Here is a 20,559-nt window from a genome sequence, read left to right as displayed (position 1 = left end):
CTACCAAGCCATATTCACTCCAAATGGCTTCTCTTTCTTTAGCTTTCGCTTTCGTTCTCTCCTTGATTTGCTTCCCTTACTTGCTCATAGCCCAGCAGTCGTATGGTGATAGTAATTGCCCTGCATATAACAATGCTTCTACGGCTCTTGGGTATGACTGTAATGGTGTGAATAGGACTTGCCAAACTTTTCTCATATATAGGGCTCAGCCAGCCTACAACACCGTCTCTTCCATTGCTTCCCTTTTATCTGCCAATGCATCTGAGGTATCTGCGATCAACAGCAACATATCTGTAAGCAAGGCCTTGGCAACAGACACCGAGGTGATTGTCCCTCTGACTTGCTCCTGTGCAGGTAGGTTTTACCAAGCCAACACCTCTTATGTTGTTCAAACGAATGAAAATTATTACGTTAACTACAAATAAATTTGAAAGTTTGACTACTTGTAATGCTATTCAAATTCAGAAAACCAGCCCAAATGTAATAAATGTATTCCCTGATGATAAACTTAATATCCCTCTAAGGTGTGCTTGTCCTACTAGAAAGCAATTTGATGCAGGGACTAGGCACCTTATTACCTATGTGATCCAATCAGGCAATGCTATAGCGAGTATTGCTCATAGATTTGGAGCTGATGTTGGGCAAACACTCGAGGCCAATGGAAAATCCGAGCAGGATTCTGTTATTCAACCTAACACAACCCTGCTTGTTCCAGTACAATTCCCGCCCAACAGTTCTCATATGGACTATCCTCCTTATCTACCACCCCCGCCACTACCTCCACCATCAATTCCTCCTAGAGCAACACCATCACAACCGCTGTCCAGTGGGAGTTCCAGTAAGAAATGGGCTTATTTTGGGGTTGGAATAGTTGTAGGAGCTGCATTTATTTCAGTTGCAGGGACCATTCTTTTTTGTATGCTTCTAGGGAAAACTACGAAGAAGAAAAATGATCCAATTGTGTCATTGCGAAGCTTTGAAGCACAAGAAAAGGCTGTTACAGAGAAGTCTCTAGAGACCGAGACAGAATCCCTGGTGTTTCTTGAGAACATATCGAAAATAGCTTCCCTGAAAGTATACAGTTTCAAGGACCTGCAGGCAGCAACAGAGAATTTCAGTGCTGATCATTGGATTAAGGGATCAGTGTATAAGGGAAATGTAAATGGGGACCAGGTAGTAATCAAGAAGATGGATGGAGATGTCAGTAAAGAGATTAATGTACTAAACAAGATCAACCATTTAAATCTCATCAGGCTGTTGGGAGTTTGCTTTCAGGATGGTATTTGGTACTTTGTCTATGAATATGCAGGTAACGGACCTTTGAGTGATTGGATTTACCAAGACAGCCCCGACAAGAAAGCCTTGAGTTGGGGACAAAGAATGCAGGTGGCTTGTGATGTCGCCACCGGACTGAACTATCTACATAAATATACAAGCCCACCACATGTTCACAAGGACATAAAGAGCAGGAATGTTCTTCTTAACGATGAGTTCAGGGGGAAAATTGCAAAGTTTGGGCTCGCAAGGCCAGTTATAGGAAATGATGGTCAATTCACCTTAACTAAGCATATCATAGGGACAAAGGGATATTTGGCACCTGAGTATTTGGAGAATGGAATAGTCTCTCCAATGCTTGATGTTTATGCATTTGGTGTTCTGTTGCTTGAGATGCTAACTGGTAAGGACGTCGCTTTCCTTTATGAAGGAGTTAAGGTTCACTTATCAGAGGTGTTAGGGCCTTTGATAAAAGAGGAAGATGGGATTTCGAACTTGAAAGATTTTATGGATTCTTCTCTTGGGGAGGATTACCCTGCTGATATCGCTTATACTATGCTCGTGCTTGTTGATCATTGCTTGAGAAAAGATCCAGGAAAGCGCCCTTCTATGGATGAAATTGTTCAAATTCTGTCCAAAACTCTGACAACCTCACTTATATGGGGATCCAGTACTTCTGCTGGTAACTCTAGCTCATGATCATGGTAGTTATGTGTAGCAGCTGCAGCCTTTTCGTCAATACCTGCTATCAGCCCTTATACCTGTATTAATTTAGTGTGAACTCTTATGGAATTCCAGATGATTGTTGTAACAAAAACCTCATGTTTAGTTTCCATTTCATTGGTGTATGTTTGTTCAGGGAATTGAAGTATAGGACAGTTTTTTTTTCTTTTCCTTTTTGTGTAATGAATTGGTTGCCCTTCTAAGGTAGGAAATCTAATAAATTATATCTCGGTGTGTCAATATTCTGGCCAAAGTTTCTCCTAATATAAGTTCCATCTTATCAAATTAGTTGCATATATGAAGTACTATTTAAATTTCTGAGTTTTTTTGACAGAGATAGAGAAATAGATTACTATTTTTGTTGATGTTAGCTATTTGTGATATGTTCTGTGTGAGAAAGTCACTTGAGGACCAAATTTAGAAGCTATGATATATATATATACTTAGATCTTGTAGGTGAATTGACCCCATTTCTTAGAACTGTTATGTAAATGTTGTTTGCAGACTTCTTGATACCTTACTGTTAGACCAGAAGAATGACAAGTATGTTGCTTGCAGCGCATCACAGCGCCTAACTGTGATGGAAATGCCTGAACCATCACAGGGCAGCACGGTCATTCTCGCTCCTCGCTCAAAGGTAACCGAGTGCGGGTTGGCTTTGCCAGGTCTAGACTGAAATGGATAGATTATTAAAAGTCAAGAACTACATATTCCTGATTCAACTGTCTTCAAACTCTAACTAATTGTCTTCAAACAACTTCGGGTTTAGATCGGGTTGAGTTATAAAATAATTCTACATGGTAAAAGTTGAGATCAATGCCCAAGATTGTTTCGTGTTACTTTCTCTTATCTTCCCTTCACACCTCAACTTGTGATGTAATTGCCCATAAAATAAGGCACTTGAGCTGAAGCAATATAAACAATCAGTAATTGTTTTATCAGTTTTTTTAATCTTCAATACATGTAATAAACGATAATTGTCAACATAAAAAATATACGTCGTTTATCTACAACAATAAACTTTTACATTTTTAGAATTAGAAAATGAAATATGAATTAAACAAAATAGTAGATATGCCTATAATTTGCAGTCCGAGGTAGTTATATAATTGTTCCAGCAATACCATGAGAGTCATCCATCTACCAGCTCATAACATGTTTTAAATTAATATTTGTTGAGCTCTTATGATCATTTGGTACCATTAAATAAATTTAATAAAACACTAATCACTTTCTCATGAAATTTCCTTGTATCACAGGATTATTTTACTAAACCCTCTTATGTAATTGAATATTGACTCTAATAACACTGTCAATGGACCACATATGAGTTTTGTTTCCCATCTGTCAACTTACCATTCCCCCACATCCTTATCGTTTTGGTAAAAATGGTCAACTCATCAACTTCCTAGTTACTAATATGTCTCAAGCATTATTCACTTGAGTATAAACTATGTTGCTGAAATTCGGGTACTTGTGTTCAATATGGTTACATGTCCGAGTGTCTGACTCGTCTATTTTATGAAGAAAAAAAAAATCATAATTTTGAAGTGGCAAAGTTTCCTACTCTTATATTAGCTTTGAGTATATTATAACACGGGGTATTTGAGGTAAAATGAAGAGTATGAGTAATATAGCTTATAAAATGACCGGAGTGGCTATCAAACACAATACATCATTTAAGAAAGCATACTATGTAATCATACATTCTTTCCCAACTCGTTCAAGCCAAAATCCAATTAAAATGGCTTCTCATTCATTAACTTGCACTTTTGTTCTCTTCTTAATTTTCTTCCCTTACTTGATCACATCCCAGCAGCCTTATACTCCTAATATTTGCCCTGCAAATAGCAACACCACTTCTGTTCTTGGATACAACTGCAATGGTGTAGAACGATCTTGCCAGTCTTTTCTCATCTACCGGACTCAGCCTCCATATAACACCGTCTCTTCCATTGCCTCCCTACTATCCGTGAATGCATCTCAGGTTTCTGCAATCAACAGCAACATCTCCGAAAACATGGCCTTGGCAAATAATACTGAGGTGATTGTTCCTGTAACCTGCTTCTGTTCAGGTAGGTTTTACCAAGCCAACACTACTCATGTTGTTCAAACTGGTGATAATTACTACTTGCTAGCTAACACAACCTATGGAGGTTTAACTACTTGCAAGGCTATAAGAAGTCAGAAAATCAGTCCGAATATAGTAAATATTTTCCCAAATGAAAGGCTTACAATCCCTCTAAGGTGTGCTTCTCCTACAAGAAGGCAACTTAATGCAGGGATTCGGTACCTTATGAGCTTTGTGGTCCAATTTGGAAATCAAATTCCTGATATTGCTATAAAATTTGGAGCTGATGTTGGTCAAACACTCGAGGCCAATGAAAAATCCGAGCAGGACATTGATGCTATCTATCCTTACACTACACTGCTTGTTCCATTACATAACCCACCCAATGGTTCTCAAATGGATATCCTCGCTATGTACCTCCTTCTCCTTCACCTCCACCGTCCTTTCCTCCTTCAGCATCATCATCACCGCGGTCATCTAGGGAGAAATCGAGCAAAAACTGGTTGTATTTTGGGGTAGGGCTGGTTGCAGGGTTTGTATTTCTTTCAGCTTCACAACTTTTCATTATGTTCCTAAGGAAGAGTATGAAGAAGAAAGATGATCCAATTGTGTCATCGCAAAGCTTTGAAGCACAGGAAAAGGCTGTTGCAGTACAGCAGTCAGAAACGGAGACAGAATCCCTGCAGTTTCTAGAGAGCATATCGAAAATATCTTCCCTGAGAGTATACAGTTTCAAGGACTTACAGGCTGCAACAAAGAATTTCAGTGCTGATCATTGGACTAAGGGATCGGTATACAAGGGAACCCTTGATGATTATCAGGTGGCCATCAAGAAGATGGAAGGAGATGTCAGCAATGAGATTAGTGTACTAAACAAGATCAACCATTTCAACCTCATCAGGTTATTGGGAGTCTGTTTCGAAGATGGAGTTTGGTACTTTGTTAATGAGTTTGCAGGGAATGGACCATTGAACGACTGGATCTACCAAGACAACCCCAAAGGAAAAATCTTCAGTTGGGGGAAGAGAATGCAGGTTGCTTGTGATGTTGCCACCGGGTTGAATTATCTTCACAGCTTCACAAGCCCACCATATGTCCACAAGGATATAAAGAGCAGCAATATTCTTCTGAATAATGAATTCAGGGCAAAAATTGCTGGATTTGGTCTTGCAAGGCCAGTAAGAGGGAGTGATGGTCAGTTCACCTTAACAACACATATTGTGGGGACAAAGGGATATTTGGCTCCTGAGTATTTAGACAACGGAATAGTCTCCCCCATGCTTGATGTTTACGCGTTTGGTGTTCTGCTGCTAGAAATGGTAACTGGTAAGGATGTTGCTTCTCTTTATGAAGGGGTTAAGGTTCATTTATCTGAGGTCTTAAACCCTGTGGTGAGTGAGGAAAATGGGATTTTGAATGTGAAGAAATTCATCGATTCTTCACTAGGACAGGATTATCCTGCTGATGTTGCTTATACTATGCTCGTACTTGTTGATCGTTGTTTGAGAAAAGATCCAGGAAGTAGGCCTTCCATGGATGAGATTGTACAAATTCTGTCAAAAACTCTTACAACCTCACTTATCTGGGGATCTAGTACTTCCGCTAGTATCTCAAGTTCATGATCATTGCAGCAGGAAAACTTTCTACTTTAATTAGTATGCAGTTGCTTAGCTTACCTCTTTATTGCCTTCCAACTGTGTTTATGACGTTTTGTTTGCCCTCTTGATAAACATGGGTCGTTTATCAAGACGATAACCTTGTATTTTCTCCCTATTTAGCCAATCTATTAAATGATTTAAACCTTATGTTATTTCAATTCCTTGTGCACCCAATCCCAACATTTAAGCTTGGCTATAAAATTCCCATGCCATCGTATATCAAATGTTATTATTTTTATTCCACAATATACATTCTTTTGGCAATTTACCCGAGATATCTTCCTAAATAGAAATTTTTAGTTCTTTTTCAATTACAAACAAAAACAAAGTTGATTTGTAGAAAGACTAGAAACCATTATAATTTTAATAACACCAAATTATTTGTGTTACAACTTTACAAGAATAAAATCTAATCGGTTAGAAACAGCCAAAAAAATTTATCTATCCTTCATGTCTTTGTGATCATCAATAATTTATAATTTCATGAGTATGACCATCAATTATATCTTACGCCACTATTAAGGGAGATTAATAATAAAAAATTGACTAAAATATATTAATATATATATATATATATATACAAGTATATAGTTTCCATATAATTTCAGGTTAGTGGAGAGCTTGTCATTCTAGTTTAATAAAGAGGATGTGTCCCTGATATATGACATGAAATGCTTAATGACAACCATGAAACTAGACCTACTTCTCATACAGGTTGGATTGTTGTTAATATGATTAAAAACACTTGAGATGGTCAAATAAAGATTGTTTGCACGATGAGTTTCATCATGAAATACTACGTATCTATCAAATGCTTTACCTTCTCCAAGTTTTCTCCATTGACTCTCCGTTGTCCATAGCTTATCACCAAATACCGAGTTCTTACACAGGCCAAATACCCACATTTATCATAATAGCCTCAATATAAAATGTCAGCTTATATCGCCATTGGAGCTGTTGCTGGAATAGTTGTTATCTTAGTCATCATAATATCGGTTTGCTGCATGTCCTCAGGAAAAACAAAGACAGAAGCAGATATTCTACCAGCAGAGACATTCGAAGCATATGAAAACCCTATATGGAAGAAAACAGAGGTTGAGCACCGAGAGTCTCTAGAAAGCTTAGCCAACATAGCTCAATCTATGAAAGTGTATAATTTTATGGAGTTGCAGTATGCAACAGATGATTTCAGTCCTGGCTCTCAAATTAAAAGCTCTGTTTACCGGGGTAAAATGAATGGTGATCTGATAGCCATTAAGAAGATGAAAAGGGATGTGTCCAAGGAGATTAATTCCCTGTCCAAGATCAACCATTTCAACCTTATTCGTGTTCTAGGTGTTTGTTTCAATGAAGGGCGCTGGTATCTCATCTATGAGTATGCATCGAATGGGCCTCTGAACGGTTGGATATTCAGCCATAATACCAATCAGAAGTTCTTAAGTTGGACACAAAGGATGCAAATTGTGCTAGATGTTGCCAGAGGGCTTAACTATATCCACAGCTATAATAGCCCTCCCTACGTCTACAAAGATTTGAAGAGCAGTAGCGTTCTCCTTGACATTGAATTCAGGGCAAAGATCAGTTATTTCAGCCCAGCAAGATCAGCAGAAGGACAGAAAGAAAAAATTGCGTCTGAGCAAATTTACCTTTCACCAGAGTATCGAGAGAAAGGCCAGCTATCGACAAAACTAGATGTGTATGCTTTTGGGGTGCTAATGCTAGAGGTACTCACAGGAAAGAAGGTTGCTAATCTATGCGAAAGATTAGATGGGAATGTATCAGATGTTTTCGTGGGTATTTTTGATGAAACGAAGGGAAAGGATCAGCTAAAGAGCTTGATGGATCCTTCTTTAAAAGGGAATTATCCTTCTGAATCTGCTATCTCTGTAGCAAGAGTAATCAAACTTTGCCTGAATAAAGATCCGTCAAGCAGGCCAGATATGGAGGAAATTGTGAAGTCTCTCTCAAAAGTATTGAGTACATCCATGACCTGGGAATCATCGCTGTAAATTCAAGGCAACAGTTTTGCAGAGCTTTCAGGGGATCGTTCACTGAGAAACGGGTACTTGCATCAACATCCCCCCCCCCCCCCCCCCCCTCTCCTATTCTTTTAGGCACCTAATACAGTTTGATTTGTAATATCAACCTTTTTACATTTACAGTTTTTCTTTCTATTAGTTCAAAATTAATTTGGTAACACACGGGAAGGAATTTTCAGTAATAAGTCTAGAAGGTAGAAAAGTATGTAACTTATAGCTGATAAAGTCATATATTATGTCAGTTCAACTATTAGCCGAATACAGAAAACCTTTATTCTTCAGAATTTCTCATCTCCAATACTTAACCAGCAGGATGACAAAATCAAACACAGCAAACAATTTTGCACTTGTCACACATTTTATTTCTCTTTTGAAAATTTGTGAAATTTTACATTATCACTTTATAAAATGCCAAAGAAAATGAGTCGCTCAAATTATCATCAATTGTAAGAAGTAAAATTCTGAATCAAGCAGGACAACATAGTTCAGAAATTGAGTGAAATACAGTCAACAGGCACAAGATTCAGAAGGATATAAAATGAGGTATCAGAATTATTACCTTCAAATCCAGGGAGAAGCTGCACATAAATCATGGTGCTTCATTTCAAATCAGTTAATTGACCGAAAAATATATATGATTCTCACTGAACAACACTAGCCAATAGAGCCTTGAAAGCTGCCAATATACAGCTTGTGTACATGTACAAGATCTGCAGAACAGACATTGAACATCTGAACAGCAGAAGGAAGTGGAAGGATGTCATCTTGTTTCTCACAAGTCTCTTCAACTATAAAAGCTTCTCTTAGTCTTCCTTCCTTCCAAAGACCTTTGACAAGCAATGACTTTGTCTCAACGTCAGGAACCAAACCAGAGTTCCTCATGTCTTCTAAGAGTCTCAGTGCAAGAGTAGCCCTACCATGCTTACAGTAAGCACGGACAAGTGTCTTATACATGTAAGCTTCTGGCTCTACACCGCACTGTTTTACCATCTCAAATAGTTTCTGGACCGTTCTGAAATCACCCCGAACTGCAAAATGATGCATCAATCCAGAAAATGTCTGCGCATCAGGGTAAATTTCCAAAGCATACATCTGCTTGACAGTATCTATGGTATCGCCATCCCTCCCACACTTGAGCAGTGTGCGTAACAGAGAGGAATATAAAAGAACCATATCAAATTTGGAGAAGTGACCACATAGCAGTTTAACATCATGGAATATCCTTAAAGCAGCATCTCCTTCCTTGTGAAGACCATAGAAATCAATAATCTGTCTTATGGTACTGAGTGACAACTTAAGTCCTTCATTCATCAGTTTTAACAATATATCATGAACAAGATCAACCCTCCCATGGCTTGCTAATTTTGTAATCATCCCTGAATAAGTGTGAACATCATGAATGAATCCAGGTTGATGAGCAACCCAACAGAAAAATTGCCATGCTGTTTCAGGTGATTTAAAGTGCCTAACCATCTTGCAAACCAAGCGGCTTGTCCACACAAGTTGAGCATCTTCTAAAGCAGATTTGTCAGCATCTGTCCAGTCCCTTAAGGCACTAGCCAAAGCAATCGGGTCCAGCCATGGCTTCAACTGAACACTAACAATGTCAGCTTCACTGCTGCAATCATCAACATCTTCCTCATGGTCACCACTATTGTGATTAGCAGCACATAACTCTATGTTCTTAATTCGACTATCAGGTACCATCTCTTTAATAAATTCATCACACTCTTCCAATACTTCTGCTTCACCCATACGTTGCAATGATGCCAACATAGATCTTGGAGGTAGTATACTTTCCGTCTTCATTTCTCTAAGAAGGCTTTTTACAGCATCGTACTGTTGGATATTCAAGAATGCCTCTATAAGAAGTGAATACTGCCTCAAGGTACGCTTAACTCTCATTTGTGGCAGTTTATAAAAGACTTCCTTTGCCTTTTCTACATTCTCAGAGTTTACAAGATGCTCAATAACAATAGTAAATGTCCGCGAGTTGGGGATAGCTCCTTCTTGCATTATGCTACGAAATGTCTGGACAGCTTCCAAGTCCTTTCCCATTACTACATAGAGCCCCATGACAATGTTGTAAGATTCAATACATGATCCTTTACGTTGAGCACGAAGTTCATCCCAAACACAAAGTACCAAGTCAATATCTCCAGCAATAGCATACCATCTCATTTGGTCCAAATAACTAACAGGTCGAACCTTTGGGAATTCGCCAGCATTGATTGAATCAACAAGCTTTTTCAGCTGACGAGTACGACCTGATTTAGCTAGAATTTTAGCAATTGCATGAAGGGTATGTTGGGTATGAGAAAAATTAGGCACCTTTTTAAGGACTTCAACAAAAGACAGAGCAGATTCAGGGGAAGGGGCAGAACGGAGTGCATTCGAAACAACAAACGAATCCAAATTCGGATTATCTAACAAAGGAAAAAGCAAATCAGATGACCCAGACCGGAGACTTAAACGTATCGAATCAATGAGTTTTGCCTGACAGAAGTACTTATTGACTTGATTAGAGACGGATTTGTAAGAAAAGCCGCGAGCTTGATGGGTTACACTAGAAAACAGATTCTGAACTTTAAGAAAACTCCTCCGAAACATTGGACCAAAACCCAAATCAGGATAAGATGATCTTACAAATACACAATGACAGCAGGTTTCAGAATTCTCACAGAACAAACATCAAACAGTTGGTGTGCACAAATGTAGCGAAACAAAATAACAAAAAAGAAAAAGCTATCATACCAATAGTATGTTGAGATAACTTCATGGAAATGAACGTGGAGAATTTTCAGATTAACCAGAGTTAATCTTGAATAAAAGTAGTTAAAATAAATTTGGGGTTTAGGGTTCAAAGTTTGAACCTTTAATTGAAAAGTTATACTCTAACAGATCAAAATAATGGAAATATTTCAACGATGTTTGGTAAAATCATAGAAATAATGATTTGGATTTTGGGTATTCTGGGTGAATGAATTGTAAGTGAAGGAGCGCAAGGAACACTGACCGTTCCCAATGTGGCGCGAAAAAGGTTTTTAACTGACAGTTGCAAAACTGATGAGTACAACGACCCAAATAATTTAGGTTTAAAAAAAAAAATTGGATATATCAAAATCCTAATCATCAACTTTAGGTCATGGTTTGATGTAAAATGTTTTTATGTAATGAATTTTCAAAAAAAAAAAAAAAAATTCTCATTTTCTTTGTTTGGTTTGTGAAGGGTGAAAAATAATTTTTCCTAGAAAACTATAAAACACTTGAAGAAAAGGAAAGTCACTAATACGATACAACATGATTCGGACCGACACAATACACTTGAGCTATTTTGTGTCGGGGTTCGTCTTAAAAACTAGAGCATTATCACTAATGGGCAAAAAAATACAGTATTTTCCCATTCTCTCTTTACCCACTTTCTCACTTATTCTACAAACTAGGTGAAACCCCGTGCAATGCACGGATATTGACTAATTATAATGAAAATATAATTAGATATTAAAAAACTAAATCGGTTGATCAGTATTAAACCGTATGAAATACAGTTCGTATTAAAATAATAAAAACATGAGAGAGAAAATATTTAAATATGTGATAGTTATAATGTGCAAGTCGATATTTTAGGAAGTTTACTTTAGATTTGATATAAAATAAAAGTCATAATCTAAATGCAATCCTTTTTTTAATGTAATAGTATTTTTTTTAGAAATTAATTTTGGCGGGAATTTTTTTAATAACACATTGACAACTATCCTCTTAGATTCGCTTTTAGTAGTATGTAATTGATTGATTGATTGATTGATGATTGATTGATACTTATTTTGTTGGTTATACTTATAATTTTCCTCCACCAATAGTAAAAAAAAAATATCTTCACATTTTTTCCAATAGGAATCAGCCACTATTTATTGCTACTTTTTACTATTAAACATTACACCAATGGACACAATTTAAGTAAATTAGCAACCAAAATTAAGCATTGACTAATATACAAGTCAAATGGTGCAACTTCTTTTTTCTTCTAGGTAAAGGTGCGACTATTTTGAAACAGATTAACATAACACGCTACTTCAGAATGAGGTAAGCATAATGTGTATTAAAAGCAACTTTGTCTATTTGAACTCTTTTCTTTTGTCTATTGTGTCTTATTTGTCCGCCTTTTAATTAACCCTTAATTTTAATTCTAATATAGCATCATAAAATTTAATAAAAGGGAAAAAAAATAATAATAATAATAATAAAATTTGTACGTATTTATAAACACCCTTTACCAAATTGAAAGAGTCATTTTGTTTACCAAAAGATAACGTAAGAATCATTGAAGTGAGAAAAGCAAAAGCATTTTCCTTAAGCTTGGGCATAGCTTAAAATATTATAATCACACAGGTTAAGTAGTTGTTAGGTCTTGTGGGACACTAATCAATAATTAAATATAAAGGTTAAAAACTTAAGAACCCAAAATAAAATTATAAGGACAAAAAAAAACTAGTTGATATGGGTATCTTTTTTAAAAAAAAAAAATTTTAGGGCAGTAATACATTTGTTTGTATAGTCTAATTGGTTTTTAATTTTATACACCAAAATAATCACAAAAAGGAAGAAGGGGGGGGGGGGGGGGGGGTGGGGGAAGAGAAAAGAAAACTGTGGTACTCAAAAATCATATATAAGAAATATTGATTAAATTCCTATACCCTGTAAAGCCTCTAATGCATTTCCAGTGTTCATTTGTATAGCAAGAAATTACACTTGGTAACAATGGTGTCGTGCCTCAACAAGGGAATGTCCCTGTATATCGTATATGGTCAAGAGTTCTCTTCAGTCCATACTTGCTTACTGCCTGGTTACCTATTCTAAATCCGTCTCCATAAGCTGGCGAACCATCAGACTCGATTTGGTGTTTGAAAAAATCACCAAGTTTCCTCTCAAACTGAGACCTTTTACCTTTCTTGGAAGAATTACTGCTAGAAGATGATCCGGGATCTGATGTAGATGAGGAAGAAGATGATGCGCCACTACTACTGCCAGAACCAGCTATGATTTCAGATTCCAGCCACATATGAGCCAAGACTTGGCATATTCCTTCTTCAACCTCTGGTCTCAGGTTTGGGTAACCATTAAGCCGTAACCATGCATGCATCATTTCGTGAGCGAGTATGGATCCAGTTAACAGCCTTAAATCAAGAAAATCACAAGAAACCAATAATCAGTGACTAGAAAAACGGCAGCATACTTCAACTGGTATTTGACTATTTCCCCAAGTGCCTGTCTGTCCCCAAATAAGATTATAGAGGCTATTTTAACAAACAAGGGTATCCTTCTCGATGTAAACGTATGTTATAACATCGATAACATGCCACGAAATAGGTTTTTGATAAAGCTATCATTTAAGGCAAACCGGACACGCTAAAATTTACTAAATTTGAAGATGATCTATTAGCTTAACAGTCTAGAGAGGTATTTGTCGCGAAGAAGATAGTAGCAGAATAAAAAGTTACACTCTACATCAAAAAATTCAAAACTATTGCTCCTTCAACAATACATATTTATTCATAGAGAATTGTGGTGAAGTCTGCGGAGATTCTCATGCAACAACGCCAAACCCCTAAAAACTGTCTTAAGAGCCTTCTTTATACTTGGGGGAGAATAGAAAGGTTGTTTCCTTCGAAATTAAGGTTGTTTCCTGAAGTATTGACATATGAAAGTAGAAAGGTGATATGTTCACTAAGCTGCTAATCAACCAAGTTTATAGAACTTACTAATATTACTCGATGTTCATACCTGCTAATCCAATACGCTAATATCTAATGCTGGCACCAAATGCTATTAAATAAATAAATAAAGATACTGAACATATGACCGGTAAGTTCCAACTGCTAAACATTTGTACTAGTTACCAGAAAAGAACAGAGTGATCGTTTGAAGTTGCATTTCCTATGCATAAAAGACTAGAAAGTGGATTGATTAATAAAACACAAGGATCACAACTGCCTGCAACCTAAATTCCCACAAAACACTTGGCCCCCTAGACCCTAGAAAAGGGAACATCTTGCAAACAAATAAGCATCATCCACACTCATTACTTTATAGGCACATTTATATGACAGATTAGACATGAGAAGAATAAACACCTGGGAAGGCCGTAGAGAATAAGAATAGCTGTGACTTCACAACGACGTATCAGTCGATAAGGCTCAGTTATCATGTCCATTATCTGGTGCCGACCTCCAATCTTTGGCCTCTTCAATATCTGGTTTTTCCATTGACACGTGAGTTTGACATAAAAGACCAAAATACTCATACATCAATTATGCATGGTGAAACATCTATCTTGATGTATCTTACCGTCCGCACAGTCTGTTCTTCTGAAAGGCAGAGTCCTCTGGTCTCCGGCATGTGATGGTGACCCTAGAAGCAACAAAAACAAAAGTGAGAAAAATCATAATAAAATCAAGACAACTTTATATCATTTGCACGATAAGTTTTTCTTACTTGTTTTTCTCCTTCCATAGCCTCGTTGAGTGCTTGCCTCTCCACAAGGAGCAAGGGTACTTGCTGCTCCACTTTCATGTTCAACCCTTCATAAAATTCTCGAATCTCTATATAAAGGGGTTGGCATTCATTAGTATCCATAATAGACGAGTCTAGGCACTCCAGACATAACTTACGACCATCATCAAGTCCCAGGTATTCTGTGCCCTTTGGCTGCACAAATGTTGAAAGTTTCAGATTGTGAGGCATACCACATTAAGTGAATTCACAATTTTGTTTAAAATGTGGAGCCTAAGAAAAATTTCTAGAAAAGAACTCTTTCTTTATCATACTTAAAATTCAAACAGTTTGTTTCAACTTACCTCCATTCTTTCACAGCTACAACACCTTGGAGTCCTATCATATTCATGAGAAGGGCAATACTTTTGCATCCAGAAAGGATGTGCTCTATACTCGATAAGGCCAGCTGCATTTGTAGGAATCTGTTCAAACAGAAATGCAGAAGAATATGACAACTAATCTAATAAGCCACAAATGTAATTAAACCTAGCTAAAATTGACTTTCAGTATGGGCAATATATATGTGCTTGGACATTCTTGATTCTTCTAATTCCATTCACAATCCATTAAAGTAGCACCATAGTCTATTCTCACAATAAACATACTGAAGCAAAGGTGAGAAACAAGGTGGTAAAGAATAAAAAGAGGTACTGCCAATCAGGCAGGTTTCTGGCCTTAGTTTCAAAATGTAATAACAGGGAAAACAGTAGCACAATTCTTTTTGTGGAGTATAACCAATTCCATCTCCGTCATCACGGTGAAGATTCTGAACACTGTTTGAATTCATATGTTATTCACACAACATCATTACCCAATGCTTCTAATGAAGCTCCCACTCTTTAAAAGGTAAGGGGCGGATGTAAGCTATGTTCCTCACACCACTCCCCAAAACTGTCGCCTTCATCTTCCTTCATGTAACGCTTTCTAATTTTGTCTCTTTCAAAATTATGTTACAAACCTTTTTAGGTATGTGGCTTTTCTCACATCCTCTCCATATCACACGGAAAAAACACAAAAGGGTTGGTGATTTATTATTTTAGTATGCCTCAAGGGTTAGATTAATGAAATAAGGTGTACTTCACACTTGGTAGAAGAATTATGCTAATTAAATCTTGTTTATCATGATTTATTATTTAAGTATGCCTCAAGGGTTAGATTGATGAAAGCAAATGTACTTCACATTTGGCAGAAAAATTATGCTAATTAAATCTTGTTTGTCATGTATACCTCTCTATTATCTGTCATTCTGTCCACATTAAAAATTCTGGTGGCAATAGTGCATCTATTTGAGAGGATAATGCAGAGCAGGGGAAGAGAGGAAGGATTATCTTGTGAGCTGAGATTTGGAGCATTGTCCTAAGCCAGAGAGAAGAATGGAATTTTAAAGGGTTGCCTCGAAAAGTTTGCTTTGGAGGGAAAGTGGTGATGGAGGTTACCTCTTGAATTTAAGAAATTTGTTGTACAATGTCATCAAAAGTAAGTACGAGTTATGTAAAATCGGGCAGTATGAGACCTTGCCTTTGGAGATTTAATTCACATAAGACTTCTCTAGTTACTCCCTAGGGAAGGTTAATAGGGATTGGAATTCGTCAAAAAAAAAAAAAAAAAAAAAAAAAGGGGGATTGGAAGAGATTTTATTTGAATATTTAAATAGAAGAGCAGCCTATAGTGCGACTTTACTGCTTGTAAAGGAGCTCAGTTCCATGTGTGATCTTTTGTCAGTTAATGAACGTGAATGACTCTAGAGTATTGTCGGGAGATTTGTCAGGGGTCTTATCTTATAAGTCAATAAAATCATTACTTGTTTGAATAATTCTACAGTATACTACAATTATGCAAGATAACCAAATTGGCAAAGGAACAATACTTACAAAGTTTTTGCAGACGTCACACCTTGGATGGTGCTGCTCCTTATAGCAAGTTTTATGAAATGGTCGATTCCGCGACATAGAAAACTGGTGTATAGAAAATCAGATGAATATACAACATGGTTAGTGCCAAAAACCACGGGTTATTCACATATACGTGCATCATTAAAATATAAAAGTGAAAACAATTACAATTCTAACCTCATAATCAGATATTGGCTCATTGCATGCTTGGCAACGGAAGCATTCTGGATGCCAAAACCCGCCCATACAACTTAAATATCGTCCATGACCAATCTCAGCACCACAACCAGAACATGTCCTGCCCGCAAAACACAATTCCACAACCAATTTAGATACACCACGAGTTTACAATGCTTTAGAAGACAAAAGATTTCAAAACATATCAAATTCCAGTACGCACTTTTAATCCATTAAAATGAGCTTCCTTCAGTATGAGACCGCAAAATCTTGGGAGGATTCTTGGGAGAGTATTTTAAGTCAGTAGTGCACACAAGATTTATAACAAACATCCTAGTATAGTAGACGCAGCATAATGCTCTAGAGAAATTTCATTTGCAACAGATCACTCTGACTGAGCATTTTTAAGTGTGAAAGGAACAATTAATCCAAAAGGAAACACAGAAAACAAACCCCGAGAACAACACACATCTGTCTAAGAAAGCATAAATTCATCCTAAACTGGGAGGCCCCGAGCACACTAAACCCAAATAATTTAATTTGATGTCAGTATTAGCTCCTTCCACCCATACTAAATTATTCTGAGCCTCATGTTTCTGACAAAGCCCATCATATCTTAGCTCAATCTAGATACAAGCAGCAGCACAAGGTCTTTTTCTTTTCATACAAATTCACAAGCATGGGTTCACATAAAATGCAATATACAACAAAAACATCTGCTGAAATTTCAATTAAGACATTAATTATCAGACAGTATAATACTATAATGTATACATAATCCCCGCCACTAGGTTCACTTGTACAGAGGTTTTAAAGGAAACTATACTGACTTCATAAAAATAGAAAAAAAAAAAAACATGGAGCTGTTCAATTGAACCTCCATGTGAAAAATGAAGCTGTGCATATAAATCACCAAATTTAACCTTCATGCATTAATGAAAAATAAAACAATAACAATTTTGAGAAACGGTTCAGACAAAGCTGATAAGACTCTGATATAAGACCTGTATCCATAGGAAAAGAAAGGGTAAGGCTGCATCATAGATCCACGATCATATTGAGGAGGCGGTCGGGGAGGAGTCGGGGGTGGAGTTTGAGCTGGAGACTCCATATTTAAACTTTCTTGAAGAGCCTTGGCCAGTAGTTCATCTTCCTCAAGTAGACTATCATGATCTGATGGATACATACAAGATTCTTTAGCTTTACATGACAATAACTGGCATCAACATATTGTAAAAGCCTGTTTAGAACTCCTAAAGTAGTCTATATTTCTATGTTTAACTGATGTTATCTATCAAGCAGACATAAAGATTTAACATTTTGTATTCAAAACCATGCTTCAAGTAGAAGAGACTAATCACTGCAAAGGCCTAGAATCCCAAGGAAGACAAAATCCTAAGCATCCTTGTTTGATTCAAAATGTCTGATATTAAATCTACAGCATGGAAGAATAGGAAGATATATCATGTCTGCTGAACAAAGATACTATGGTTGAGCTAAAGATCCAACTTACCAATCACCTTTTTGCCTTTCTGATCTTTTTCCTGTTGTCTCTCCTCTTCCTCTGCAAGAGAAAGTGCAATTGCACGATCAATATCTTCATTCCCGGAATCTGACCACGCATCCTGCATACAATGCCCCCCATTAAAGAACATGTTTCACCAATAGAAGATCACTAAGACAATTGATTATGTTACACCAATAGCAAAAATGTAACTAGAAACCTTCCAACTCACTCTAGTTCTCCTCCTCCCTTCATAGTACCGATAATTCAAACGTGGATTTCTCAACATATTGTTCAATCAAGTCTATCCCTAGTACATAAACCCTCACATAAACAGTTTTTATAGAGTTTAAGCTATTGTACATTTGAGTCTATTTATAGAACACGAAACCACATATAAGTAAGTAAAAACCAGGCACATACACGATTGACATGAGAGAAATGCAATGATTTCCACTTCGATTCGTTTATTCTAAAGTTAAGGAATAAAGCAAAAATAGGAAATTCTCAAGCCGCGAAATCAAGAGAATGTCAAAGGTTGCAGGAATTACCCCGGAAGTGGTAGGACCGTCCCAAATTGTATCCTCTCCATACCGTCCATGGTACTGTCCTTCTGAGATTCTGTGACTATTGCTGGAACCTCCAAAAATCTTACTCAACCAACCCATAATTAAAGATTTTCACTCTCTTTATGGGTTGGCAGAATTCAATCAGTACTATACTCAGGTGCTTATTGCCATATTTACAATCTGCACAGTACCATAAATACCCTTTAAATTCACATAATAAATAACATAATCCCAATTTCCAGCAAAATTGGGTAGGAACTAAATTGAAAATTGAATTCAATCATCAAATTTAGATATTGAGCAATCATCTGCACAAATGGGTAGGAACTAAATAACATGATAAAATTTAAAACATCCAACTTAAAAATTAATCAATTATGAGATGATATAATGATATACATACCCAAATAATGAACACAATCAAAATCAACAGCAAAAACCAATACTTCTAATTAAAGCTAATAATATAAGCTTAATAATTCAATAAAATATTAAACAAATTGCTTCAATAGGATTGTAATTCAATAATTCCTTGACAGAAAAATAAAACCCAGAATTGACAAAAATTAAATTCAAAGAAATAAACTGCAAAAGTGCCCACTACAATTGGAGAGAGAAAGAGATTCTTTTTTTACCTTATAAGAATCTGGTGAAGGCATTTATAAAGTGCAAAAGCATTCAATTAAATCAACCAATCAATAAGTAAAGTTATGAACTTTTGATCATATTAAGAGTTAGAAAATTTCACTCACCTAAAAAAAAAAAAATTGAAGATAGATCAAGATTCCCCAGAAAAATACCCAGATCAAAAAATTATAATTAAAAAAATTTGAGCTTTTCTTTCTTTTTCAACTCCCAGTTGTAATTCAATACAAAATTACAGAAAATTTTGAAAAAATAAATAAAATTTCTAATTTTTTGAGAGGGGGTTAGAGAAGAGTCGACAAAAAAGTTGGAAGAAAATTCCAGGCAGTTGAGAGGAGGAGAGAGAAAATGTGTAAGCGTTTGAGGGGCCAACAAAATAGACTTTCTTGGCTCTTCTTCACTTGAATTCGACGCAAATTTTTGGCATAATGAGAGTAATCGATTTTATTTTATTTTCCAAATTAAATCGAACATAAGATAAAATAAAAATAATATATGAATGTTCATATTGTATTATTATAGACAAATTGAATCATAAACTCATATGGCTTTACGTGGATTGGTAGCCATCAAAGAACTTCTCTTACACTTTTTATTTTATTAATTTTGTGTTTGAAAAACAACAAAAATAATGGTGAAGGATGATTAAAATTTGAAGAGGGGTAATAGTGGGGCCTAATTAATGTCATCTCAACTAAACATGTAAAGATTAACAAATTACCAACCTAAACCACTATTTGCACTTATGGTATCAATTAATTTTTGTTAGTACTCCATAATGAGTATGGACATGTTTTCGATCAATTGTATACTTGATTGGGCACATACGCCTGGTTAATTAGTTTGGTAAAGATGGTGAAGGTTGTTGTCTTTTTGCTTAATGATCATTGTGAAAATATTGTTACTCACTCGATCGAATTTCTTTGTTTGATTGATAGGGCGGTAGTACTTTATTCAAATTTTTGGAAGAGCATGTGCATGCTCGGTCGAATTAATCTTTACTTTTGGTAAAGTATATTAATTTGTAAACCTCAAGTAAACTAGGTTTACAGATTAAAAAAACTTTATTTTACGGAGTACTTTTGAACTTCTTTGATTTCAATCGTTGTTTGACCAAGATTAATCTCCGCTTTTTAGCATAATTAATGACTGTGGCATTGAAAATCATTATTCTATACTTCTTTTTTTTATTCTTTATTTAATTTATATACTACGGAGTAGTTTAAGCTTCATCCCGTGTTGTTATCTCACATATTTGTAAATCGTGTTGTTATCCAGATGGGGCTTGGAAGAATGCAGACGAAGAAGGAGGAGGAGGAGGTGTTGGAGTTTTCAGGACTGAGAAGGGGGAGTGGTATTTTTGCTATTCCAGCAAGTACAATGCCAAGACTCCACTACAAGCTGAATTGTATGCTTTGAGGGAGGGACTTAACTTTGCTCGTGCTTTTCCAGTG

The 20,559-nt window shown here is 36.3% G+C and overlaps 1 protein-coding gene and 4 pseudogenes across 4 annotated transcripts; 3 read left to right on the top strand and 2 right to left on the bottom strand.

Moving 5' to 3' along the window:
- The first annotated feature begins 23 nt into the window (after positions 1 to 23).
- On the top strand, positions 24 to 2,022 carry LOC145563473 (lysM domain receptor-like kinase 4 pseudogene; annotated as a pseudogene).
- Positions 2,023 to 3,742: 1,720 nt separating this feature from the next.
- On the top strand, positions 3,743 to 5,691 carry LOC145563472 (lysM domain receptor-like kinase 4 pseudogene; annotated as a pseudogene).
- Positions 5,692 to 6,656: 965 nt separating this feature from the next.
- LOC145564759 (lysM domain receptor-like kinase 4 pseudogene) lies at positions 6,657 to 7,736 on the top strand (annotated as a pseudogene).
- Positions 7,737 to 8,420: 684 nt separating this feature from the next.
- LOC145563471 (pentatricopeptide repeat-containing protein At5g66631 pseudogene) lies at positions 8,421 to 10,376 on the bottom strand (annotated as a pseudogene).
- Positions 10,377 to 12,413: 2,037 nt separating this feature from the next.
- LOC145562188 (protein DA1-related 1-like) lies at positions 12,414 to 19,504 on the bottom strand. Of its 4 annotated transcripts, none has more exons than XM_081622380.1 (11): positions 19,096 to 19,504; positions 18,443 to 18,640; positions 17,901 to 18,012; positions 17,392 to 17,560; positions 16,388 to 16,508; positions 16,190 to 16,273; positions 14,621 to 14,740; positions 14,259 to 14,471; positions 14,112 to 14,174; positions 13,898 to 14,016; positions 12,414 to 12,940 (listed from the first exon to the last, which is right to left on the bottom strand). In XM_081622380.1, exons 2-11 carry the CDS (start codon positions 18,557 to 18,559, stop codon positions 12,538 to 12,540), a joined length of 1,521 nt encoding a protein of 506 aa, XP_081478506.1. In that variant the 5' UTR covers positions 18,560 to 18,640; positions 19,096 to 19,504; the 3' UTR covers positions 12,414 to 12,537. The 4 variants fall into 4 exon arrangements, with proteins under 4 accessions (XP_081478506.1, XP_081478507.1, XP_081478508.1 ...); XM_081622381.1 differs by having other exon boundaries at positions 19,213 to 19,504; XM_081622382.1 differs by lacking the exons at positions 18,443 to 18,640; positions 19,096 to 19,504 and adding an exon at positions 18,112 to 18,290.
- Positions 19,505 to 20,559: the final 1,055 nt, after the last annotated feature.

The sequence above is a fragment of the Chenopodium album genome, chromosome 10 (assembly GCF_948465745.1).
Source record: "Chenopodium album chromosome 10, dcCheAlbu1.1, whole genome shotgun sequence".
NCBI classification, from domain to species: domain Eukaryota; kingdom Viridiplantae; phylum Streptophyta; class Magnoliopsida; order Caryophyllales; family Amaranthaceae; genus Chenopodium; species Chenopodium album.
Note: the sequence above shows the minus strand (reverse complement) of the source record. Positions and strands in the feature narration are given on the sequence as shown.